The sequence below is a fragment of the Gadus morhua genome, chromosome 3 (genome assembly GCF_902167405.1).
Source record: "Gadus morhua chromosome 3, gadMor3.0, whole genome shotgun sequence".
In the NCBI taxonomy this organism is placed as follows: domain Eukaryota; kingdom Metazoa; phylum Chordata; class Actinopteri; order Gadiformes; family Gadidae; genus Gadus; species Gadus morhua.
Window position 1 is genome coordinate 17,215,335 of NC_044050.1, and position 27,947 is coordinate 17,243,281.

Genomic DNA, 27,947 nt, shown 5'->3' on the forward strand with positions numbered 1-27,947 from the left:
AAGCAAACTACTACAATAAAATATCTCCCGAAATCCATGTACAGCAACCCTACGTCCCCCTCTCTCCACTCACCCTCCTCCTTGCTGACCACGGCGATGGGGCTGGTGAGCTCCAGCCCGGCGTCTCCGTTCACGTTGAAGGCCCGGGCGGCGCACTGCAGCCTGGAGCCCGCCTTGAAGTAGATGGAGTCCAGCGTGATGGACTTGGTGTTGGTGAAGAAGGTGTTGGTGTCCACCTCGCGCATGGGGCTGGTGACTCCGTCCGAGCCGGTGGGGGCGCTGACCATCCAGCGGTACTGGGTCAGCGTGTCGTTGATGTGCTCCGCCGTGCAGATGGAGCCCGTCTTGTCAAAGTCGTGGTACTTGGGGTTGCAGGCCTGGTGATGGAGTGGAAGAGACACATGTATGGGTTTGAGCAGAGGTATTTTTTTTTTAAAGGATATAAGGAAGCTATATGGAGATCACAAAAAATAACCCTGACAAACTAAATAATACATTAACACTGCATTTAGATTTTCTTTTTCAAAGTCAAATGAATCAAAGCATGCACTGGCGATCGGAGTAACTACTTGGAGTAGTTGGAGTAAACTAAATACACAAGTTTGCAAGCAAGGTTTCTTAAAAGACAACGGCACACTCATACACTTGACAACAAACACAACGACCACCGCTTGACAATGACCTAAGACGGAAGGTCACAACAAAAGGAAGGCCACAAACTGTCCTTTTCGTCGTTGAATCTCATATAATTTTTGCGGTCGCTGCTCACCGTGACACACACGACGGGGTAGCCGGTGGGGGGGCGGGGCTTGTCCTTGGTGCGGGCGGTGTCGTCGTACATGAGCAGCGAGACCACCTGGGGCACGGCCGGGAAGGTGACGTCTGCCACGCTGTCCATCTCCTCGATGTACACGATGGCCTTGTTCATCTGGCCACCAGGGGAGAGAAGATGGAGGAGGTGTCTTTCAAATCATTTTTTCAACGGCACAAACACTGCGATCCAGGATGTGTGTTGGAATTTGGTATCGGGGAGGACACAAACATGGAAGGATCGATTTTTTTCTTATTCCAATAATTATTAAGGACGATTCCCTCTTTGCTTAATACTAGTAGACAGATCCTTACCATTACCAACCCAAAATATCACCTATGAAAATAATGCAGATCCATAATCAATCAGATACCAATCATTTGTTTTAATTCTACACCATCACCTACCGACACTCATATCTCACATCTTCATAACGAAAGTTGGCGAGTGTGGGTATGTGTGACCGGGTTGAGCGTATAGTATGTGTGTGTGTTTCTGTGTCTGTGCGGGGTAGAATGCTGTGTAGTTCTGTTTATAGGTCCATCTATGGAGGCTGCATTCCGGGGCAGCATCTCATTCCAGGGGGAAAAGCTTTTTATAAGGCCCTGATTTGACCACGCTGACAGTCCAGGCAGCTGCAGCCCGGCGGCTATTTTAACTGTGGCCGGCGACCACGGACGCATGCGCACGCGTGCAGCTATGGGGGGCATACTTGTGCATGCAGGGGATATTTTTATGGTGTTTATTTGAGTGTCCGTGTGTGTGTGACTGTGTGTTTGACTTTGACTGTGTGTTTGTGTGTGTGTGTGTGTGTGTGTGTGCGACTGTGTGTGAGTGTGTGTGTGTGTGTGTGTGCGTGTGTGTGTGCGTTTGCGTGTGTATTCATCACACCTGCATCTCCGCCACCATGTTGTCGTCGGGCTTCATGTGCACAATGAAGGCCTCTCTCATCTCCCGCTGGCCGTCGTATAAAATCTCAATCTCCACAAAGTGCTCCTTATCGCCCTCCTTGAACACCACATCTTAAAACGGAAACACACACACACACACACACACAGCCATGTTGACCTTCTCACATAAACACGTTCCGCCCTCCCCAGCCCTGGAGGTAGCTGACATAGTCACACAGACCACTCAGTATGCTGTCTTCACACGTTGCTACAAATCCCCACACCTTATGGACCACGCATTGTGATTCCTCCTTCGGCATCCCATAAACTACAGCCCCCATTCTCCAGTCCAACCCTCTCTCTCTCTCTCTCTCTCTCTCTCTCTCTCTCTCTCTCTCTCTCTCTCTCTCTCTCTCTCTCTCTCTCTCTCTCTCTCACCCTGGGACAGAGGGTTGTAGTCCTCTCCAGACGTGGCCGACCCGTCCTTGGTGTGCACCCTCACCACTGACACCTTGGAGGTGTCCCCCAAGCGCAGGATGGGGATCTTCACCCGGGCCAGTTGACCTTTGACCTGGGGCTCGCGCACGCTGTACTTGATCTCGGAGAAGCGGATGATGGGTTCTGCGGAGGAGAGAAAGAAAGGGAGAATGTATTGTTGTTGTTGTTGTTGTTTTTGAAGGGTGAGGATTGGGGGTCTCGACTGACATTCAGGGTGAGATTCGATGAAACTTGACCAGGGCAAAAGTAGTTAATATAATGACTACTCACTACTACCATACTTAAGATGGTAGTAGCAACACTTCAGCCATTTCAATGAACTCGGACATTTCCAGAACTACAATCACCCATCAGTCTCAGAACTTACTGTCTTTCTCATCGGTGACGGTGACGAGGGCCTCCTTCTGCTCCCCAAGGGAGGCTCCGTAGGGGGACTTGCTCGCGGGCGATCCCAGCACCAGGCGGAACTCCTCGTCCTCCTCGTGGACCGAGTCGTCCACCAGCTTCACAACGCATGGCTTCTCACTCTCACCTGACGAAAGAGGAGGAAGAGGTGGGGGAACACACACACACACAGACACACACACACACACACAGACACACACAGACACACACACACACACACACACACACACAAACACAGACACACACACACACACAGTCGCAGGGACAGACACACACGTACACACACATCATGCATTTGAGTAGAGGAAGACTTGAGGAGCTCCAGAGATAGAGACATGACACATAGATGGATGAATATATAGATAGATATGGCATGATGTATACGTGGATATATAGATAAGACACGTATACGATAAGATATAGACATAGATAGATAGTGTCCACACTAATATGGATACATCAGAAGAGGAGATCCTTCTGTCCACCAAGTCTCAAGCAGTTGCACTGCGTTTTGAAAATGCTTCTGAGAATTCTAGTACGGAGAGAACACCTTAGACCCAAAAAACAGGTTTTTACATTCAGCCACTCTAGCCTGTGTGGTGTTGAGTAGCTGCCATACAGACAGGGAGACAGACAGACGGACAGCCGGCTGTACCTGGTAAAAAGGTGATGATGGAGGCTGCAGTGTTGGGCTTCTCGTCGTAGTCCATCATGACCTGGGCGGAGCCCTGGCGGGTGTAGCAGCGCACGGTGGACTGCAGGCTCACGTCTCCGCTGCGGTACACCAGCGCCCGCACCTCCCCGTCCGCCTCGTCCACCTTGTAGCTCCCCTCCTTGAACTGCACCTTGGGCACTGCGCACACACACACACACACACACACACACACACACACACACACACACACACACACACACACACACACACACACACACACACACACACACACACACACACACACACACACACACACACACACAAGGAGGGGGGGTTGAACATGGAGCCTATGGTGTGAAGCTACAAAACTGTTTCAAATGAATTGGAGAAATAAGAGTAATGAGACCTCATTACTCTTGACTTTCATAATTTTTTTCTGTGTTTGTGTAGCTGCATTCAAATGTGTGTTTGCAGACCGAAGAATTGAGAAAGGTGTGTGTGTGTGTGTGTGTGTGTGTGTGTGTGTGTGTGTGTGTGTGTGTGTGTGTGTGTGTGTGTGTGTGTGTGTGTGTGTGTGTGTGTGTGTGTGTGTGTGTGATTCTCTGTGTGTGTGGATGTTTTTGAGAATATGCATTCTGTGTGTGTGTGTGTGTTTTTGTTAATATACGTGTGTGTTTGTTTGTGTGATGACACTGTATATATGTGTGTGTTTGTTTGTTTGTGTACACATGTGTTTCAGTACATATATATATGTGTGTTTGTGTGTACCCGTGTGTGTTAGTATATATCCCGGTGTGTGTGTGTGTCCACGTGTGTGTCAGCATGTATCGGCGTGTGTGTGCTGGAGGCTCACGGTCGGTGAGGGTGTCGTTGACGGTGATGGTGGTCTTGCTGGGCTCCCCCAGCACAGCGTTCATGGGCATGCGGAGAACCAGGTCGAACACCTCGGGGCCCTCCAGCTCCGGCTGGCCCAGGTCGTCCAGGATGGTCACCCTGAACGTCTGCATGGTCACGCCCGGAGCAAAGTCCAGGTTACGGCTGATGCCCACGTAGTCCAGACCCGCTGTCCAGAGAGAAATGTGGCGTTACACAGGGGAGCATTTCCACCGATCGCCACCCACACAGGCAATAAGCTCTGAAGTGACCCGGGTTGGATTCTGACCTGTGACTTAAATGTCCTGTAAGGGAAGGCAGTCCATGAAATATAAAGCCCATAAAATATAAAGAAAACAAAGATTGATTTGAACTGAAACACACTAATGTCAACACTAGTACTTATGCTTCAAGTTTAAAGCACGAACATCCCAATGCTCAATCCCAATAAAAGCATGAACACGATGGAAAACAAAAGTAATGGAATTATGTACAAACAGGATATGCATTAATGTGTGACTGGCGAATGAGACCAAAGCAGTTGTAGTTGGTGTGACGCCATTGGAGATGGTGGCTTCCTGTCTTACCTTCGGCGGAGACAGGCTCGCTCTTCCGGGAGCGCACGGTGACGGTGGCGGTCTTGGACAGGTCGGTGCCGGTCCTCCACACCCTGACCTCCACGTAGCCCGCACTTTCGTCCACAGAGTACTCCGGCTCCCCAAAATAAAGAGAGGGCTCTGGGGGTCAAGGTTCAGAGGAACAGAGGTCAGTTTGGTTCGTGCTTAATTTCAGGAAAGGTGGATTTTTTACCATTTGGTTTGAATGAACAGAAGCTGTTATGGTCAGCTTGTCTGGATTAACGGCTATATATTTTAACCGCAGAGCTTGACAGGTTATTTGGTGTTTACACCGTTAAGTCAGTTAATGTGTATTGCTACACCCTGTATTACTCTGAATTACGTCCTATTGACAGATAGTAGCATGCCTAGCTAGGGTCGGATTGAGTTAGTGACACTGCATCGTTGTGATCCTCCCCCTTTGCGCGCACACACACACACACACACACACACACACACACACACACACACACACACACACATACACAGAACACACACACACACACACACACACACACACACACACACACACACACACACACACACACAGAACACACACACACACACACACACACACACACACACACACACACACACACACACACACACACACACAGACCACTCCATCAGATACCCAAGGGCTCAACGTGGACTTAAATAACAAAGTGTGTGTGTGTGTGTGTGTGTGTGCATATGTCTGCACTTGCATGCACAGCAGTTTGGCAAGAGGAGAGGGATGTGGTTTGATGATGGAGCATCTGATAAGACAGAGAGACTGGGGAGAGAGGAGGGGGGGAGCGGGGGGCGGGGGTTTGCTGCCGGAGACAAGGAGCAACTTCTTCTTCTTACAGAGGGCAAGGCTTCAGACCCCTGGAACACACACTCACTGCATCTCTCCTCACCAGCCCATATACGCACTACTCTCACCCCCAGTTCTGTGGCGGTAAAAGTTTTCACATAATTACCCTTTTCATCAACAACTCACTAAAGGGCTTCTCCATGAGAAAAGCAACCCATGTGAAACATACGCCATGTGAAATCAGGAGTGGATCAGGATTGGAGTGGATTGTACGCATTGTCAACCTGTTTGGGACCCAGCCAGCCAGCCGTCAAGCTGACTTGGGGGGGAGGGGAGGGGGGGGGTAGGAGGGGAGGAGGGGTAGGAGTGGGAGGAGGGGTAAGGGAAGAAATGAAAGCATGCAACCCTGAAGACCCCTGGCCTGGCACCCATCCACAGGTTCACTTCGCCGGGATGGTGGTTGTACACACGCATGGATACACATAAACAAACTTTTGCACAAACACACACACGGACAGACAAATGACCACAGATAAACACAAACACAGACATCGCGCACACACGGCACTTCCTCCAGCTTTATGGAGGGGGAGTTACAACAGGGACCCACCAGGAAGCCATGCCATAATGGAGGACGTTTACCCAGGGCAGGCTCCTCTTGTCTCGTCATGTGTCTGGGAATGCACCCCCCATTATTTATCCACAGTCAAGTTTGATTGTTACTCCAGTTCCACATTCCCTGGGCGGGGCGTATACTCCAGCCCGCTCGTCTGTCTCTAGAACTACCCGGTCCAGGAGGTAAACACTGTGGTGTTGGTGGTGGTGGTGGTGGTGGTGGTGGTGGATGGAGGACGAGGGATGAGAGAGTGGGGGGACTGGAGTGATTCGTTCCAAAAGCTTGACTAGAATAGTGTGAAGCTTAAGGCTTGCAAGCAGCTATTCATTGGATTTCTAACAGATTATTTTCACAGTGGGATCCAAACATTAAAAAAGCAATCGAAAATAGTGACACATTTCACATGGGGTCTCTCTTCAAAAGGGCCATTTCAAAATAAAAGACCCTCCGCTACAACCATAAAGCTCCACGCTGCAGTGAATACCATCAGAGGGCCAGTGCCAAAACATGCCTATCATTGGACAAAAAAAAAAGGCCTGCACAATAAGGTCTTTTCTCCCTCTTCTCCACCACCACCATCACCACCCCCACCACCTGCCTTTTGGACCCTCAAACAAAGGGATGTGCTCTGTTTCTCCTGTGCTTCGCTGGATGCCTTTGAATGGGGAGAACCAGGGGGGCCAAGGGGCTCAAGAAAACACACCTCTCTCCGATGTCTTGTATCTGTCGTATAGGGGAGGAAGGATAGCATAGCGCTAGCAATTGGGCTAATTCCCCCCTCGACACCTGTTCACCGCTATCTCGTTGCTGGCCGTAACGGGCAGACCCCCCCATGAGAGTGGCCCAATGGACGGTGGTGTTGCTGGGTGATCAAGTGGTGTTCATCGGGTCGGAGGTGTCAGTTAGCAAGGGGGAGGTAATCAAACAATCATTGCCGTCTCTCCTGGCTTTATTATAACTCTTGTCAATATAATTCGTCTTTGTAAAGACATTGTTGTGCCGATTCTTCCTATCAAATGCCTGCCACAATTGTACATAATAGCAATACAAGCACTAAGGTCTTTGTGATAAGACATTTTGTAAAATACTGTTGCATAGCAATTTACTTTAATCTTGTTGACAAACAACTGACTGATGCACATCTATGACAAAAGATGAAAGTGCAAACTATTGTTAGCATTTGTTGCAAACACGCTCATGCTGAATGCCCTTTGACCGGATTTATTTAGTCATTTTGATTCATTGAATTATATGATGGATGTTTAAGTCAAGCCAGGAGAGTCCTTTGGGACTTTCGGTCACTATCAGCAAAGAACAGCACTATTTTGTGTCTTGAGTGCACATAGTTAGAATTAATGATGTGCAAAGTCTTCCCAAGTTCAGCAGGGGCTGGGATGCAACGGAGGGATGGGTAACAGGATCACTGGCATCTGCTTGGATAAGCTTTAACTGCATCATAAACACAGTGCATGTATACCTCTCTGCCTGCATGCAAGACTTACTGCAGGCACTAAGCTAGGATCATGCACAGAATGGGCTCACATTGCCTGAGAGGTTCATACATTCCGGCGCATCATCATATTATTCATCATGTCCATCTTAGAGCCTGTAAGAGGGGGCTCATAATCTACACTGAAGACGAGAGATATGCGTAACAGAAATGTTCTGTCCACTCAGATATATACTATACTCATTGTGCTTTAATATCAAAGTGGTCAAGGAACCTAACTGAAAGATGAAGAATACAATAATAATATTGTGACCTTTCAGAACCACTTTTCAGGAGTCAAAATCACTTCAAGCTCATGAAAAGGGAATCCACATCTACCAATTCATGTTTTATCCTTCATCGTGGTTTGCATAAATCCTACTGCAACACCTATAATGAAACATGAGAATATCACGTCACTGCAGCGCGCAGACTGTGTCCATTAGCTCCGCCCCCTCCTCATTCACTCCCCCCCCCCCCCCCCCCCCCCCCGTCGAACCGCCACTCACCGTCGTCGCTGTCGGCCAGGATGGTGACCTTGGCGCTAGGGAAGGCGGCGCCCAGCTGGCCCCCCATGGGCATGCTGAGGGTGACGTTGAAGCTCTCCTCGCCCTCGTACAGGGAGTCGTCGATGACGATCACGCGGCAGAACTTCTCCCGCTCGTCCTTGTCGAAGCGCAGCAGGCTGGTGTGGTCCTCGGGCCGAGTGATGTAGTCCGAGTAGGACAGCACCGTGCTCGGGACGGTGCCCGTGGCAGAGGCTAGGGGGGGGGGGGGGGGGGGGGGTTAGAAGGAGGGGGGGGGGGGGGGGGGTTGTCGTAAGAGTTTGTCGCTGTGTAAAATGAATGGATTAGCTGTTTGCTCGGAACAACTTCTGTCATCGTCACGATTTGGAGATGTATGATTTGAATTTAGTGTTTAGTTGATGCTTTTATCCAAAGCCTTACAGTTCTTAGTTTTTTGGACCTATTATTCCTGAATGAACAAGTAGGGTTAATAGGGTGTCTTGCTCAAGAGGCCTTCAATTTAGATTGCATACATTGGGGTTGACACCTAAAATCTTTCTGCTGGGACTAAAATACCCTTCATACCACCATCATAGTACTACTATTGTAGCCCCCGAAACAACCTTTTAGACGTTGATTTGGAAAAGGCATATCTTTCTACTTTTCTGTTAACCAACAGTGTCCACTCTGGGGAGAAGTGTACATCGTTTGGCATGGCCTTAGCTCGCCCAACAGGCAGTAGCAGATGATGTGTTACCCTGCTGGGTGTGGCAGACCACCATGAGCTCCTGGCTGGCGTCTCCAGAGCGGTGCACGGGGATCAGCAGCTCTCCAATGTCCTCCTCAATCCTGTACTCAGCCTGAGGGATGAATACTGTAGACTCTGAGGGAAAAACACCAATGTCACACTCATTACTACCGTACTTCATCAAAAGCAATGTACAGTGAATTTCTTCATATGCATGTCATTCATAAACAGGCAGTCAGAGATTATGGCCCCTTGCTCAAGGACCCCTACGACGGGTAGACTCTTTGGGCCTCAAACCCAGAACCTTTCAGCTGGGAGTCAAACACCCTAACCGCTAAACTATCATGGAACATAGTGCATAGGTCAAGGGTCAAACATGAACTCTCACCATCTCCGGGGTCTATGATCTCCACGGTGGCGACATCAGGGAACTCCAGCACGGCCATCACCGGGTCGGACAACTGGATCTCGAAGGTCTCCGAGACCTCGTACTCCCGGTCCGTGAAGATCTTCACCTTCCAGGTGGCCGTGGTCTGCCCCGGGTTGAACTGCACCTGCTTCTGGGCCTTACCACGGAAGTCCTTGTCTTTCTTGGCTGTGCCGTCCTTGGTAGCAATGCCTGGAGTTGAATCATGGAGAGGTTGTGTACTTGATACTTCTACATTTACAGCTATTACAATCAGCTGAGCTATGGGAACACGTTCTGTCTTTTTACATCCCATTTATGTACTTCATTATAATACATACATTTATAATACACTTAAGAATAAATGAATGAATCCGATTTTGTCTTTAGCATGTGGCCATCGGCAAACAGTCAAAGACCTTGTGATAACCTAATTCTTGACTCTTGTGTGAACTTACTGACAAAGGACGTCTCCCCTAAGAAGCCCCTCCTTCTGAGCGTCACCTCCAGGAACTTGACGTCCTCATTCACCAGGTAGTACTGCGTCTCCAGAGAGATCCACGCCCAGTTCAGCCGGAATGGCTGGGGCTTCAGTTTGTTTCCACCTTGAAGAGGAATAACATTGAAGTATTCATCAGTTCATATCGGAGGACTTATTACGCAAAGGATGACCCAAACATTAGAGTGAGCATATTGCATTTGTAAGAGATAACGTGATGATAGCTTTACGCTATTATTAGCATCATCATCCACAACGAGCATATCTTCTTTTATTATATTCCACTCTATCAGTTTAGAGCCTAATCTCTTTCTATAAAACATAGGGACTGAGTTCGAACAGAACGGACTTAGGCAAATGAGACTGAATGGACCCACAGAATAAATCACATACTGGCACAGGTTCATAGAGAGATAGGTAGAATGCTACAGGATTGTTTAATTGGATTGATCCTTCGCCATCCTCCCCCGTGCCCCTACATGACCTATGATCCTTCTTATTTGACTCTTTCTTTCTAATCCCAGCTAATCCCATTCCCAGCAGGACGCCGCAGGGTAACACTGTTCAGGCACACATCAAAAACTCTCAAAGACGACCCATGTGTCAACTTTCCTCTTTTAATAGAATATTCTTTGTCCAGAGAAGTTCATATAATAAATGTGTCTCTGTGGAGAGCACCGACAACCAGTCTCCGTAACACCCAAACCCAAAGCAATGCATGAAGCTTTCTGAGGGAAAAGTGGATGGAGCTGTCTCTCTTATCTTTAGAAGTGTCTGTAGGCTGTAGGTCACACTTCTAACCCGTGAGTCACCTGCCACATAACCCTGGCTCCAGGTCCATTCCTGTCCTAAATCCACACCATCCCGTGACTACCTCATGTAATCCATCAAAAGAATCTACGTCAAGCCCCTTCTGTTCATTCCCTTAATGGCTGATGGTTCAGGGGCACTTCTTTCTCAGAAGTGTTCGCCGATTGTTAGTTGTCTTATTCCCAGCACCGGCCTGTCATCTGATGTTCAGAGAGGCATGGAGACCTGAAGCTTTGGGCACGAAAGAACCTTTTGTGCTTAGCGGTTACCTTCGGATAAGGGAGGTGAGAGAAGGGTCAGATTTGGTTCGTTTTGGTCACAGAGGCAACTAATGATTCATTAGCATTTCCACAGTGGCTCAGTGTCGATGAAGACAAGAAAACTGATTGATCCTCAACAGTCGAGGAAGACAAGGTATCGGGTTCCGCAATTTGTCAAGTCAAAATTTAGTGGCGGGAAAAATGTTTAGCCTAGAGTGAAGAGCATCCATCATGGCTGTTGGAGGACAGCGGGTAGGTGGACAGCGCGCTCTTTGGAGAACAATGGCGAGCAGGAGCATCTGCTCCTCAAACCACAGGAGAGCCAGCATGGAGCTCCCTCCGACCCAGGATAAGATCTAAGGATCTCTTCCCGCTATGTGACTGGGAAGAATGAAATCAGTGTGGAGAACTTAGCGTGTCCGTTTACAATGGGATAGGGCCGCTTCCTCTAGCATGCATGTCAACATAGTAGCTTGGACCGGGCCAAGACACAACAGAGGAATAGTATAGTAGCATGGGGAGTTTAGCTCCCAACCGAAAGGGTACTGGGTTCTATCCCTAACGTCCGCAGCCTAACCTGCACGCATCCAGTGGTGTAGTCTACGTGATACGCAGGTATACGCCGTATACCCACTAGGAACACACCAGGATTTGCGTATACCCACTTAAAAATGTGCACGGATACGTGCTAATCGTCTTGTGACAGATCTTTCACTTCTGTGTTTATTTTTCACAAATACCGGTTGGGTATAACTGCAACAAAATACTTTTAGCAGGGGAAGTTATCTCCTACATTCACCATTCATAAAATTCCCCCTGCGCGCTCGCACTCTGCCCTGTCTCTGTTACGAAAGTGCCACTGCATCTCTGCATGTTAGTTGGTGGTCTCTTTCTGAATGTCTCCTTGTTACTTTTAGATGAGAACCCCTGGCCAGCCTTTCGGACTGGGTGTCAGACTAGGGAATTTAAAAACAGGCATCCTTGGTTAGAATGGAGGGAAATAAAGTTAGGTAAATGTCAGCCAATATGCAGTTGGTATACACAATTGAAATTCATAATGTTAAACACTATGCAAATGAGAGTATAGCTAATTCATGTTCATTTTTAAGGTGCCGTAATTTAACACTTTTACACAATTCAATTACTGTATGGTATGTTAGATATCAACAGTAAGAGCTAAAATTAGAGCAATTGAAAGAGTGAAACATTAGTCTCCTGTCATCTCCTTCTCATGCACTCGTTAGCCATGGTTGTAAACAGTTCATACAATAATTTTTAGTAGATTTTGTCCTTGTTTAGCATGTGCTATTGCTACTATAGATATACAAAGGACAACTTGTAATTTTTGTGTTCTATTTGTTCATACTGTTATTAAAACTGATAAACCTATTCAGCTTTCCATGGTTGCTGATAATCGTTATACTCTTAAATCAGCGGGTTGTAGACCCCTGCGTTTGTGAGTGTGGTGCGACACCCCATAAGCGCCACACACGTACACATACCGGTGGGACGGGTTTGTACGAGGCTGGGAGGGAATCATCACAGTATACCCACTACAATAAAATAGACTACACCACTGCAGGCATCCTACCTGCCCTTTAGTCTCATGTATTGGAATTCCCTTTATGGTGCTTTGGATCAACGTGCATGGTAAATTACTAGCTAGTAAAATATACTTTGTACTTTCGATTTTGGTGGCATTTATTTAGGAGTAATGAATTAATTATTATATTATAAATCTGACCCATACATATTCAACATGCCCACAAATACACCCACCGACCCATGGGCCATGCAGACATTGACCTAACCTTGATTTTGGCTAGGAGACATGGTGCCCACTGGTAACCTAGACCATGCTCAAGTTACAAGTCACGGCTGTCCCTTTCTGAATGCCTCAACTTGATATTCATACATAAATGTTAAACGAATGTTTATTCATGGATCAGCCTTCAAACATTCCGAGTTTTAATGGATAATCAGTAAAAGAAATCTATAAATTTAAAGGGCATTTTTTTTATAAAAAGTATGAGATGGTAAAATTATTATTATGACAGTGTAGACATATATAAAACACATAAAAAAGTGTTGCGTATAGTGTAATTAGTGTGATTTAAAAGCCTATGTTTAGCCTATATCAGCCGCACTTGCCGTGAACTTGAAAGCTACTTTGACCTGCAGTCAAAAGACTACAAATATCAAACTGTAGTTTTTTGTTGCGGAGAAAGTGTGCTGTGTCTTGCAGAGGTAATACAAGTGAAAGACATAGAGAGGGGTCATCTAGGATTATTGAATAAGGGCTGCAGTGTGTACATACAAGAGCCCTCTGTTTCAGTGCTCAGTGATCCGGCAGCTTACAATTTTTAAGACACAAAGAAGAAACGGTATTGGGTGTTTTTTTGCATCTTGTTAATATCTCATATCCAGTGATACTGGCCTCAGACTCTGCTCTGAGGTATTGGTTTCTTCAGGTTTTTAGTACCGTCGTAACAGCATTGAAATCAGCGATGTGTATGGAATGCGTCAAACACAGCGGCATTCAACTATAAGTGTCTGAGCAGCTTAACCCTCTTTTGAATACAACACAAACAAACACACCAAACCACGCAGACACACCGTGGCGTTATACTATATTGGCCGAAGGAGCCAGACAGAGCTTGACCCATCCACACACACCTCACCGCAGGTGTCCCCTCGTTGGGACGTCAAAGAATATACTAAAAGACAATTCGACATCACGAAGCCATTTAATAGTTTGTGTAACCACTCTTAAACAGCGGCTTTCATCGAATTCCGATTAAAATTCAACCAAATTCTAATGAAAACCCTCTTTCTATCTTCCACAATATCCATTGTTCCTCATGAGGACAATAACTAAATAACTCCCTCTTAGGGAACAATAAAGGTTGCCCCAGTGCAGGTCTGCTGATGGTGACCCCCATGTCACTGGAGGAATTTACTGGGACGAAGACCAGTCGCAGATAGCCACAGTGAAGCCGTCTCTGTGACATCTGTCACACTCCAAGAGTGGTCTTTTCAGTGTGTTTACGACTTCCAGTTTAGAACCAGGTGCTGCTCCCTTACACGGCTCCCAAGAACTCTTTTGTCTTCAGAAATGTACAAATAAACACTCTATGGAACTACAGCTATAAGCATTACAGCTATAAGCACTTTGAGTCTGCCTCGTGTATGAAAAGTGCTATATAAATAAAGTTGCCTTGTATTGCCTTGCCTTGCCTACATATTTTGTCTCCCATGCCTCTTTTTAAAATGTGGTTAATCTTAACTCTTGACTCTGTATTTAATTGCTAACCACTCAATAATCGATCAATCCTTTCTCCGTCTCTTTCTCATCTCGTCTTTGTGTGGGCGTCTGTGTTTGCACTTGCACGTGCAACAAAACCTTTTCTTCTCGCCACAAAATTACGACAGCGGCAGCTAAAGTGACAGCTGTACTCCTCCCACCAGCCACCAGTCTACCCCCCCCCACCCCCCACCCCCACCCCCACCCCCACCCTCCCTACAGGTCCGCTGGCCTCCCGCATGCCGGCTCTGTGTGTGTGGAGGCCCTGGAGAGGCAGAGGAGACAGCAGGCCGCAGCCTGGGTGGGCTCTGGCCATGGCTCTCTGTCTGTCTGTCTGTCTGTCTGTCTGTCTGTCTGCCTCCCTTTATGGCCTTCACTTCAGTTCAGCACAGTGCCAAGCTTCTTTTGAATGTGCAGTTAGAAATCAGGCTGGGAAGAGGGCATTGCCTCTTTAAATATAAAATGAGCTAATTTCAATAAATATAAGTGGCTTTTCCCTGTTTTTTGTAGGCACGTGTCTGAAATTCGTTTAATTCGTTGTAGTCATTGTTCACATTTAACATTTTTCCTTTGGGCTTTTTTTGTTTGAAATCGTTTGAAAAGTCAAAGGAGGCACAGGAAATAGCGGGAAGGCTGACTAAATAAAGGCCTGCTTGACCTCTGGGCTAATTTACGGCCTCCTTTATTGGAATTTTTATGACAAACACTTGAACTGAACATCAAACATGTCCACGCTGTAGCTTCTCCTACGCGGCTCCTATTTCCTCCTACACAATCGTTTCTCTGTGGATGAAAAGCTTTACGAGCGTAATTTATTTATTTTATGTCTCTGGTTCAGTCCCTTTGCCGCTGAGTGATTGACACTAATCATCACTACTAGCGCATGACGGACATCCTGAAAACCCTTTAAGTGTAAATGGCAGACTTCCATAATGCATGCACTCATTTGAAAGATGATTCTATCTTAGATGTCGTCTAGGGACTAGAGGGTTGACTAGAACTGATATGAAGATCAATTTATGAATAATACTAAAAGATGTAGGTCTAGGTGGAGAGATTATATCTCAACACTGGCCTGGGAACGCCTCGGGATCCCCCCGTCAGAGCTGGTCAATGTGGCCCGGGAAAGGGAAGTCTGGGGCCCCCTGCTTGAGCTGCTCCCCCCGCGACCCGACCCCGGATAAGCGGATGACGATGAGGATGAGGACTAAAAGATGTACGTGTGTAATAATGTTATATAGTTGAGGATAGTAAATGGACTTTCCAGAAAGGCAATGTGAATTCACTGCATACAATGTCAATATTACAAGACCACAATTATCCTGTTCTTCACAAATTACATCATTTTACATTCAACGTCTTAGAAATTACAAAATCAAGAACAGCTAGAATTCAGTAACTCCATAAAGTATGTCTGCAGGAGGATAAAATGATTCCCCCCCCCCCCCCCCAGCCCCCCCCCAGAACCCTCAGCCGACCTTAAGTCCTCTGTCAGCAGTGGAACCAGGAGACACATAAACAGTACAACCCCCCTCTCCCCTCCCTCCCTCCATGCCAAGGACCTTTTGCAGCACGTTCTCTCATCGGCCAACTGAGACAGTATCCACACAGCGGGGTCCGCACCGCCATACATAGACGCCCTGGGCCAATGGGTCAGCCGCGGGGCGAATCATCAGCGGTGAGGGGCTCTGACGGCTCTGACGTCTGGCCACGCATGATGCAAGCGGCGGCAAGCTAAGGGCTAAGAATACATCCCCACTGAGTGACAAGAATGAGGGCCGCACTTAAGATTACATTTCCCCATTAATCATACCGCAAAATATAAATAAATGCTGCGCCGGATATGTTAAATTCTGGCATGCCCGGTGTCGGAGCACAGAGATGGGGGATGCGCCGTCGGTTGACACCGCCAGGTTACGACAACGCCGGCTCAATATAATCCCATCACAAGAGTAATGATCGAAAGGTAAGAATAGTAATGGGAATAGGAACAATTTCACGTAATTGTTTCTTGAGTGCCGGACGCTTAACTTGGCCTCCTCGCTGGATTCCACAGATTTCATTTCCAGACCGGCTGAGGGTCCGAGAGAGGGTGTGAGGAAGGGAGGGGGTATTAATAACTGTAATCATGGCTCATGGACGCCAGTAGCATGTGCTGTCATTTATACGACACAGGAGACCAGATACCCTCGAGAGCTTGGCCATGCGATCCACCCCCACTGTGCGACAAATCACGGGGGATACACGGCCTAGGACCGACATGCACGCTCTACAGACATGAGTGGTGTCAACAGACGACGTGTGTGTGAACATAGAATCAAAAGGGCCACTGACAAACAGGGGAATGTATCGTTGCGGCCAATAAATAATAATTAAGTTGAGTAAGGAAGAAGGCTAGTATGGCAAGGAAATGTTTTATCTAGCCCAAGGCAGATCGTAGGAAGCAATCTCCCCATATCATGCTAACTCAATCTTTAAGGGGAAGGACAATAATTAGCATAGCTATGCTCTGTCAGAGATAAGGTAAGAATAGCCACCGTTGCCATATATCATACACTCGCCTAAGCGGGCCTAGCCTGCAGCTAACATTCATCATGACCAAAGCAGAGGCATGGGACAATGGGATAGAGAGACCGAGTAGATAGAGGGCAGGAGAGAGAGAGAGGGAATAGAGAGAGAGCAGGAAGAGAGAGAGAGAGAGAGAGAGAGAGAGAGAGAGAGAGAGAGAGAGAGAGAGAGAGAGAGAGAGAGAGAGAGAGAGAAGAGAGAGCGAGCAGAGAGAGAGGGGAGAGAGGGAGAGAAGAGAGAAAGGGAAGAGAGAGAGGGGAGAGAGAGAGAAATAAAAAAGTTGAAACAGAAAAAAGTAAAGAATTAAATAATATATAATTTATTAGAGAGAGAGAGAGAGAGAGAGAGGGAGAGGGAGAGGGAGAGAGAGAGAGAAAGAGAGAGAGGGAGAGGGAGAGGGAGAGGGGTCACATCTAAATGATGCTATAAAGGGATTAACATGAGGGCCAGGCGACTGAAGGAACACAGTGTTGGTAGAGGAGGCATTAGGACCACTGGGATCAAGCACCAAGCCCCAAGGGGGGTTGGGGGGGCTCAGCGTTGGCACCAGAAGCCAGTAAATCTCCCTGGGACTGTTGACACGGGTTGACGGGCGCCGGGATCAGAAGACACTGTTAGGAAGTATCATGGCTGTGACCAACTAGAGGCTTCCCGCCCGCCCACATAGTGTCAGAGGGTCGTGATTCCGTAATGTATGTCAATTTATAAAGCAGTGTGTATATGGATAATAAATGTTGCCATGTGCACTACATCAGAAGCAGCCGTGTATCTGTGTGTGTGAATGTGTTGATGCACCTGTATTCACATACACATACAAATAATACAAATACAAATACATACTTACATGCACAAACATACATACACAGACCTACATAGACCGTCTGCCCCTAGCTTGTACTTAAATAGTCTGTTGGGTCCTTCCGTTTCAATGCTGCCCCGTCCCCATACTATGGAATACAAGCATCCCTGCAGTGAAAGTCTATAGGTTATCGGTCTATCTGGCGTTGGGTTGGGTTTCTATGGCGCTGAGAGTGGGGGGTCAGGGAGAGTGGGTGACACTGGGTGCTGAAAGGTAATCCCCTTGAACAGACACACACGTACAGACGCACACTTGCACGCGCACACACACACACACGCGCACACACACACACACACACACACACACACACACACACACACACACACACACACACACACACACCCACACACACACACACACACACACACACACACACACACACACACACACACACACACACACACACCTGTCTGCCATAGGGATTCCACTTCCCTCCGTAGTCTCCAGGGTCTAGTGTGTTTGTGGCCCTGGAGTCTGGAGCCTCCAAGGGACCTACATACTGCCTACCCCCCCAACCCCAGTCTGAATGATCACATAACACCCAGCTCACTGGGGTCCACCCCCCACCCCATCACTGGGAAGAGTATGCATATTGTTGCTACTGTCGGAAACGTATATAGACAGAGATGGGCTTTTTCGTCTTATCAACCTTTACCGGCTCCCTTCCTGCTGTCTCTGCTCTCAATCGGTCAATCAGTGCGGATTCATTACAATTGTGCTGAAATCCAAGACCTTGTTTTTGCCTCTTGAGATTGGCAGTGATGTGGCGATGTATGCAAAGGGTTTTAATGACCGCTTCTTAGTCGCTATCACCTTGTTCCTCGATCTCCCCCCCCCCCCCCCCCCCATTCTCAAACAAGCAAGGGAGAAAAGGTATAGAAGATATCCCTTGGGAGAATGCTTGGCCAACCCGATACCTCTCCAGCCATAGCCTGTGGCGGGGTTCACCCCCTGTCTGACAGATCAAGGATTCATGGGTTACATGGCTACTTGTAAAAACACGCTTTTATCGTCTCTCTCTGTTTCTCCTCAAAGAGCATGCTTGTAAGAGGACTCTGGACCCCTGGCCTGAATGTGAATGAATATTTCCATTGATATTAGTACTTGATGCTAACTAAAGAAACCTCAGGAAGTTAGCTTTTATGCCTGGACAGTTGGGATTATTATGCAAAACGAAATACATCAAGATTTTACATCTACCTCCGATCTACCGATCTACCTACCTACCTACCTACCTACCTACCTACCTACCTACCTACCTACCTACCTACCTACCTACCTACCTACCTACCTACCTACCTACCTACCTACCTACCTTCCTACCTACCTACCTACCTACCTACCTACCTACCTACCTACCTACCTACCTACCTCTCTATCCATCGGCACTACATTTATCAGTATTTGGGTGTCAGTATGTATTTGGTGCTGTGCAGTGATTGATTTAAGGTGCTGGCCGGGGAACATTCCAGCCATGGTGTCACGATGACGGGGTGAGAAGTTAAAGAGACGCTCGGAGCCGTCCTCCCTCTGGCTCCTGTGCAGGACGGGGGCTACCTATCTTCCTTCTCAACGTGACGGGAATGCTGACTGTACCTTGTCCGGTCCCCTGACCTCCTCACTGGGACACACACATAGACACACTAACGTGGACGTGCACACACACACACACACACACACACACACACACACACACACACACACACACACACACACACACACACACACATACACACACACACACACACACACACACACACACACACACACACATGGATATGCAAACACACATGCACACACGCAAACACACAAGCGCTTACATAGACACACACATACGCACACACACATACACACACACATTGATAGGCAAACACACATGCACATGCACACGCACACACGCACACACACACACACACACACACACACACACACACACACACACACACACACACACACACACACACACACACACACACACACACACACACACAGGCACTTACATACACACACACACACACACACACACACACGCACACACACACCAACAAACACAGGTGAAGAACTCTTGTCTAGGAAGAATCTTCGATCTATCTATTTGATCAATGACATCCGTTTTGGCTACGGTCCTATCTTGTTATCTGATGTAAATCAAAGTAAAGCTTACAGGTGTACCCCAACAGCAATGCAAGATATTTCCTGACAAACATGCTAAATAGGGTCCATGGTTGAAAACGGAGATCCGGTGGAAAGACCATCTTGTGTTTTAGTGTGTGTTTGCCCACTTGCTTGGCCCCATTTCTTGGAGGATCAGTTTATTACACCTACCCTTTACCATAGACTTAACCTAATTATCCTCGATATGCTTTCTAAATTCTATCCCCCAGAATCTCTTTTCTAAATAAACACAGTCTAAGTTATTTAGAACAACACATTTTTTTCTGCCTCCATCTCAACAGCTTAGCGTCACACTCTATTTAATCAGGCTAGCAGACCATCAGATCTTTCTCTGTCTACCTGTCTCTACATGTCTAGCCTAAAACAAGTATAGACCCCCACCCCCTACTCCTAGCCGCCTACCACAACACTTAGCATTCACCGGTCAAATGGACTTCACTTCATCTTTGTTGGATATGGTTTTCTGTTTGTCTTTGTGTGTGTGTGTGTGTGTGTGTATGTGTGTGTGTGTGTGTGTGTGTGTGTGTGTGTGTGTGTGTGTGTGTGTGTGTGTGTGTGTGCTTGGTCGTGGATGTGGATGTGTGCTTCTTTTTTGCCGATGTTTGTGAAGTCTGGGTGTGTGTTGTGTGTGTGAGTTTGAAAACGCCTCAAAATAAGTTAAATACATTTGAGATGAGCTAAACTTTGGCACTGTAGCATGTAGTCAGTGCGCTTGTTTGAGAGTAGAGGATGGTGGCTGGTGCAGTGACCCATCTTCAGCCTTCGTGCCCTCAGTATGTGACCGATGGTCACTTCGAGAATTAAAGCCCTGAATGCACCCCTTGCACCTGGCTCTGACATTCTTTGTGTGGAGCTTTTAAAGTAGGACAGCAAACAGACTAAAGTGTTGTGCTAACGGAAGCTCTTGTCTGCCCTTCCTGTTCTCCTGTTCTATGCTCACCACAGTAAAATAAACAGGTTGCATCTAACCCAAAGGTTGAGTGTAGTATCTAAACACTTTTCAACAAGGGTCCAATATTCAACCATTAACCATGAATAAATGAACGTGAGTTAATGCAGTTAATTATTGTATAATTATTTATTATTCTAATGTGTGTATCCTGTTTTTGATCAGGGGGATAAACATATGCTAATTATTTTTAAATGATCTACTAAGGAACCTACTGAATTAAGCTCAACTTTATTTACTTAAGCAAACAGGTTGACAACTAACTTTCTCCTTAGGAAAAGTAAAGTGTAGATTCCAAATTTGACCAGGGGTTATAGCATGTTTTATGATGTGAATGATGATCTAAGTATCTTAATGAATGAAGCTTTCCATGATCGATAGTTAAATACTGAGTTAATAATGAAGCACCTTCTAAAGTCAATGCTGTTACTATGATTGACATGGGACTGTAGTGAAAATAGAGAGCAAACTGCCAGAAGGCCCAAACTCGTAACCCTCTCCCTCTCTCTCTTAAGTGACCCCGGTAATGATATTGGACATCCAAGCATAATTATAGACTACACTTCCCCTGCAGCATGGATTGCAATTACAGCTCTGAGGATCTCTTTAGTATTTACAGCTGATGTTAAAATAGCAGAAGCATGCCCCACCCACTTTATTTTATTATCAAGCATTTAGTAACAATAGTGCAATACGCATTTAGTGCAATACACAGCAATGTTTTGAATATCTGCAAGGCAAGTTTTGAACTTTTTCAAGGTGTTAAAGGAGTGAAAAAAAAACACAATAAGAGATTTTTTGTAATAAGATGTTTCTCTAAACAAATGAAACACTACAAATGTCAACGTTATGAAGACTTTATCTGCGATAAACAATAAGCGATAAAAAAAGGTTTTTCTGACCCTCAAAACTTGATGTTAAAATTGATTCAGTGAGAAAAATGGGGAAATCGCACACATAATTCCCCACACATTAGGTTCCCCCCGGGCATCACTTCAAACAGACGAAGAAAGAGATTTCTAAGCAGTGAAAAGTTCTCAGCCAGGAAAGCGGTCCCTATTGTTCAGTGACACTAAAGTGTACAGCTTTATTCCTCCCACCCAAGTTTCACCTCTTTCAGTTTTGCATAAACTTGAGCTTTATTTGACCGGTCCTTACTCTGACCCCTTTCCTTTAGCCCTGCTTCCCTTTCCATTGGGGGAAAGAGGAGCCTGGTGCCGGCAGCGCCTCTAAGCATAGCTTCAGTCATGGCCAACTGCCTTAAGTCTTTGTGATGCAAACATCTGGGAGACTGACAGGGGAAAGAAGTTTTAAGTTTTAAAGGGGAAACGCTTAGAGAAGGATATGGTTTTAGTTAACGTTCCCTTGAGGCAAGTGGTGGCTCAGGGGTCCATGGTGTCAACGAGAACAAGCTTTTAGACTAATATTTTGTGGTTCCTACCGTGGTCTTCAATGGTGAAGTAGAAGATGTCACTGGTGGCATTGCTCCCGTCCAACAGCACGTAGCAGATGTTCATGTCGTCGATATCAGCTGACAGCGAGAAGAAAAAAAAGACAGTTTGAGATAGTTCACAGGTTTGATTTTCTTCAGTTACAGCCCTGAAGCTTTTTTGAAAATTATACTTTTGGGACAATAATAAACAAAACAAATTAGCTTCTGGGTGTCATTCAAATTGATACATTTATTTAAATTAATAATCTTGGAAATACGTTTATTTAACTATAAAAATTCACGGCATATTTAATTTAACTGGTAGCATTAAGAAAGCTATTTCTATTCATAATAATGATGATGGAAATGATACCTTTTTTTTATACGGTTTTGCTTACCTTGAGTGAAGGTTGTGATGCTGTCGTTGCCCACTGCCGTGTTGATGATCAGGCCATGCAGAGGCGTCTCCGTCACCACGTACTTCAGCACGTTACGGGGGCTGTCTCGGTCCTCGGACCTCAGGGCCTTGCTGGTCACCAGGAACCCCACGTGGCCTGAGGGCAGGAGTCTCAGGGAGGCCGCGGCCTTGTTGACGACGATCTGGGGGACGCCGTTGTCCACTGTGTCGACCCGAATGGTCATCATCTGGGGCTTCCGTGTCTCGTACACGGTGTCGGGGAAGACGTAGAAGTCGGTGTGCGTGCCATCGGTGACAGTGAACGAGAAGCTGTCGTCGCTCGTCTCTGTACCGTCGTGCTTGTAGGTGATGAGGTTTTCGTTCAGGTCCTGCTTGGTGAAACTGGTTATCGGTTGTGTTTTGTTGAAGAGCAGCTGTCCATGGACAGGCACTTGGGTGATGATGAACCTCAGATTTTTATCCGGTGTATCGCGGTCCTCTGCCGTCAACTCAAACGGGGTGATGAGCTTGGTTTCTCCCTCTCCCACCACCATTTTGTTAATAGTAAGGACTGGTTTCTTATTGTCCACGTCGGTGATGGACACTCTAAAGGTACGGAAAACCGGGTTGTACCCATCTGTGACCTCAAACTCAAAGCTGTCCATCTTCATCTCGTCGTCCGAGGTGTGGATGTAGTAGACCTTGTTGCCGGCCAGTTGTAGTTGGGTGAAGGTGGAGATGGGAACACCTGGGTGGTCGGTGCATTCCAGGTGCCCCCTGCTGGGGGCTCGAGTGATGCTGAAGCTGAGGTGTTCATCTGGAGAGTTAATGTCAGTGGTGCTCAGGAGATCAGTGGTCAGAGTTACTCTGCCTCCTTCTTTCAGAGTCACCCCTTTGTTGATAACATCAGGGAACACCATGTCAATACTTCCTATGTTGATGTAAAAGTAACGGTCAATAAGGGGATTAATGCCATCTGTGACATCGAACTTCAACAGGTCACGGATGCCCTCTTGGCCTGTGTGCACATAATGGATCAGCTGTCTGTCAATTTCGTCCTGCGTGAAGTTCATGCCAAGGGTGATATTACCCGTAACATCTCCGAACTTGGTGATGCGTTGAAGATATCCTTGAGTCGGGCCATAGCGCATGACATATGTTAGTGTTTTGTCCTCTGAGTCAAGGTCTGTGGCCTTTAACACCTTATTGCTGATTATTTTCGTCTCTCCAATTTCCACTTCAAGTCCATCATTTATGGCCATCCTGGGCGTCTCATCATCAACGGAAATGACCATGATGATCACTTTCTTCGTCACAGTATTTTTCCCATCCGAGAGCCTTATTTCAAAGCTGTCCTCTGTGGTCTCTGAGTCATTGTGTTCGTACACAATGTTGGAGCCCTCTTTGATCTGTTCCAAGTTGAACTTGGTCACCGGGACGGATCCAGTGCTGAGTTGCTGAACTATTACGCCATACTTTGGGTTTTTGATGATCTCAAATTCCAGCTCATCCCCAGGGATGTCTGAGTCAGCACCATTCAGGATTGGCGTATCGATGACCAGACTCATACCCTCCATGACTACAAACTCACGGACGAAAATCTCAGGCTTTTCATCATTAGCTGGGATGATGACGATAGGGAAAAAGTGGCGCTCTGAGAAATTGATACCATCTGAGCAACGGAAGGTGAACCTGTCCTCCACCGGTTCCACTCCTTTGTGGATGCTCTGAACATAATAGATATGGCCGAGGCCAATGTCCTTGACACTGAATGCAGTGATGGCTGTGCCGGCCCTGGACTTCTCTGAGCCTGGGGCTGGAGAAACGTTCTCCACATAGCCAGAGGTGGGCTGGACAATGATGGTGCAGAGGATATCTTCGTTTTCTGTGTCAATGTCCTCCGTCTGGATGTGCTCCAGAGTAATAACATTCTTCTCCCCCTCAACAACCACAAACTGATCTCCAACAGTGACAACCGGTGGAACGCTGTCCACCGGAAGAATGGTGACGTAAACCCTCAGCCCTTGGATCTTGTTCCCCCCGATCACCCACTGTTCCGACATGTCGGACAGAGTCAGGTTGAACGAGTCTTCCTCTCTCACTGGCCCAATTTCCCCCGATGTGTGGGCGTACACCACCACACCGTTTATAATATCCTGCTGGGTGAATCTTTCAGCTGGGACTCCGTTGACCAGGATCTCACCCATCCTGGGCGGCTCCTCCACTATAAAGGTCAACATAAGGTCGTCTGTATCTTCGTCGTGGCCCTGAATGACGTTATTTGTGATTTCTGTCGCTCCATTCTCTAGGACATCTATGGAAGCGCCAAGCAGCCCATCGGGGAGGGTGAGGGTGGGGCTCTCATCATCCACAGGCTCAATGCTAATCTTGATGATGATGGGAACCTCGTGGAAACCATCGCTGACATCCAGCTTGATGACATCAGTCAGGGATTCCTTTCCACTATGTATGTAAGACAGGTGGGAGTTGGCTATGTCCTCAAGCACAAATGTCTCTCCATTTGACATGTCAATGCCTAAGTACTGCAGGATACCATGACGGGGAACCTGGGTCACCGTGAATATAATATTTTCATCTTCGGTATCCTTATCAGTGGCGTGGAGCTCTTTTCTGCTGATAATATGCATACCTCTCTCCAAAACAGTGAATCCAGTGTTAGTTATCACCGGGGGTTTGTTGTCAACGGGCTGTAGGAAAATAGTGAAGACGCCATCTGCGGTGTTACCGGTGGTGTCCTCCACATTGAATGTAAACTGAACCACTTTAGGGGTGATTCCAAGTTCCTGGTCTGGGGGTTTGTAAGCCACTTTGTGGTGGTTGACCTGTGCCTGTGTGAACTCTGTGATCACTGTGTCAGGGCTGTCGGTTAGAACGATCTGCCCCAGTTGAGCAGGGTTGTTGTCATCGGTGTCAGTGGGGGGCTTAGTGATGGTGTACTTAATGTCCCTGTCATCTGAATCCAGATCAATGTAAGCCAAAAACGCACTTCTCAAGTGTGTCAACTCATACTCTTGGACTGTCATGTGAAGCGTGGCCCCAGCACTTAGCTCAGGTGCTAGGTCGTCCACAGGGTGGATTTTAATGGTGAATGTGTGCTCTCCAGATTGGTTAGGAGGGTCATTATCGTCTTGCACACGGAATACCAAGTGGTCGATCACGGTGGTGGTGCTATGGGGTCCGATGTGACGGTAGAAGAGCTTTCCGTCAAGAATATCTTGCTGAAACAACTCGGTCACCACCTGTTCAAACATCTCATCCGTCTCACTGAACAGCCAAAGAGAGGGGTCAGTGGGAGGCTCCACTTGTCTGAGGAGTAGCTGCCCTAGGCTTGAATAAGGAGCTTCTACAATAAATTTAATGGTGGAATCTTCTGAATCAATATCTGTGGCACTCAGGATGAATGGAGAAATCTGCATGACTTCATTCTCAAACAGAACCAGGCCTGTGTTGGCATTGATAATCGGGGGTTCATCGTCCGTGGGGGCGATAGTGATCGGAAACAAAAACTCCACGTCGTTACTACCGTCACTCATTCTAAAAATAATATTATCGCTGTAGGTGTCACTGCCGTCGTGCTGGTACACCACAATGCCTGCGTCTAAATCGGCAGGCGTGAAGAATTTTCTACGTGAGCCAAGTACAGTCAGTTGACCATGCTTTAGTCCATCAATAACGGTGATTCTCACGTCTTCTAGGTTATCCTCATCGCTGATCTCCAAATTCTGGGAGCTTGACAGGGCTCGTGACTGCCCCTCAAACAGCAACTGCCCTGTGTTCTTGGTTGCCACTGGAGCTAATGTATTCATAGGCTTCACCACAATCATGAAGGCAAAAGTATCAGACACAGCCCCATCCGTGTCTACAATTTCAAACTCAAGCTGGAAAATCCTCTCTACCTCTGAGTCTTCCGAGGGGGGCTTGTAGGCTATTTTGAGATCTTTAATGTCTCTTTGGTAGAAGGATGTGATAGGCAGGTTCTGGTCGTCTGTGCTAATGATGTAGCCCTGCTCATAGCTGAGCGGGGAAGTGATGTTGAATATTAAATCATCCGGGTCTGACTCAGTGTCCTCAGCTGCCAGCATATCACTGGTGATAGCCGTCATCACAAACTGATCGATCTCCATCATCATCATGGCTACAAAGCTTGGTTTAGGAGCCGTGTTCTCCGCACCCTCTCTTATTCTTACCATCATCTGGAAATGCTCTTGCATGAGGGTTTTGCCATCAATGTCCTGCAGTTCTATCATCATGGGAATATAGTCTCTGTTAGGCGACTTAGTGTTTGCGGTGTGCTTATAGCGGATGCCTTGCTTAACAAACTCATCACAGTCAATCATCTGGCCGTTGGTGGAGTTATTCAAAAGCATGCCATACCTTGGAAGACCTCCGGCGCCGACCAGAGTTGCCATCTTACACTGTGTCACACCATCCTCAAAAGAGAACTCCAGACCCTTTTTGTCAATGGGGTTGCTGTTTCCGTTGAGCTTGTCCACAGACAGAGGCATATTCCTGGTTAGGATCTCCAGCTGCCTGAACACCACCTCCACCTCCAGCATGAAGGGGATGATCACTGTTTCCGTCTGGGAGTCGTAACGCAGCTGAAGCTTCACCCGGTCCGTGCTGGGGCTCCGAGCACCGAAATGGATGTACTTCACTTCGTCTGTCCCAAACTCACATGGGAACCTCTTAGGGGACAGGGTCCCGGGCGTCTGGGCCAGTGGGTCGTTGTCCAACACAGTGATTTGACAGCGGTCCCCTGGCTGCACGTCTGTTACCAGGTCATTGATGGGGTCCAAAAAAACGGACCTCCCCAAGGGAACTCGGATTCCATTGTTGGCAACGATAATATCGTCTTTATTAAGTCCGGCTCTTTGGCGATGGAGGAAAGCTGGGTCATAGGGCTCAGCTCTGACCGATGCAAAGAAAGAGGCCACAAATACAAGAAGAAGGCATCTCAAAAGTGCCCTTGATTGAGATTTTTGCAGACAACCAGCCATATCCACTGCTAGTTGCTCTGCATTTAATGCAGAAATCAGTGGGAATACACACTGTCCTATCCACTAAAGAAAAAAAGAAAAAAGGTATCAGCAATGGAAAGCAATGTATTCTCTCTCAGGATCTCTCTCTCAATCTCTCTGTATCTCTGCTCTCTTGGATGGGCTGTGGCCCTACACAGACTCTCTCCCACTCACCCAATGCATGTGTAGCAGTGGGACTGTGCAGGTAATAATGAAACACTAGAAAGTGCTAGAGCCTGACTCCTCCCTCTGCTTACGCAGCCAGGGAGCCGCCTGCCCCCTTGGCTAATTTAAGAAAGGCCATTGGACAGCCTGGGGAAGCACTACCCCCCTTTAGCCCAC

At 47.2% G+C, this 27,947-nt stretch overlaps 1 protein-coding gene across 1 annotated transcript in view; it reads right to left on the bottom strand.

Moving 5' to 3' along the window:
- Positions 1–27,820, bottom strand: part of frem3 (Fras1 related extracellular matrix 3) — a 37,130-nt gene extending 9,310 nt beyond the window's left edge. The window contains exons 1-14 of the mRNA XM_030352547.1: positions 22,568–27,820; positions 22,179–22,268; positions 9,772–9,918; positions 9,296–9,526; positions 8,917–9,042; positions 8,163–8,414; positions 4,720–4,869; positions 4,113–4,322; positions 3,260–3,457; positions 2,567–2,731; positions 2,140–2,322; positions 1,703–1,833; positions 770–928; positions 74–377 (exon numbers count right to left, since the gene is read on the bottom strand). Of these exons, the coding sequence (XP_030208407.1) occupies positions 74–377; positions 770–928; positions 1,703–1,833; positions 2,140–2,322; positions 2,567–2,731; positions 3,260–3,457; positions 4,113–4,322; positions 4,720–4,869; positions 8,163–8,414; positions 8,917–9,042; positions 9,296–9,526; positions 9,772–9,918; positions 22,179–22,268; positions 22,568–27,584 (7,363 nt within the window). The 5' untranslated portion in view covers positions 27,585–27,820. The remainder of the gene's footprint in view (positions 1–73; positions 378–769; positions 929–1,702; positions 1,834–2,139; positions 2,323–2,566; positions 2,732–3,259; positions 3,458–4,112; positions 4,323–4,719; positions 4,870–8,162; positions 8,415–8,916; positions 9,043–9,295; positions 9,527–9,771; positions 9,919–22,178; positions 22,269–22,567) is intronic.
- Positions 27,821–27,947: the final 127 nt, after the last annotated feature.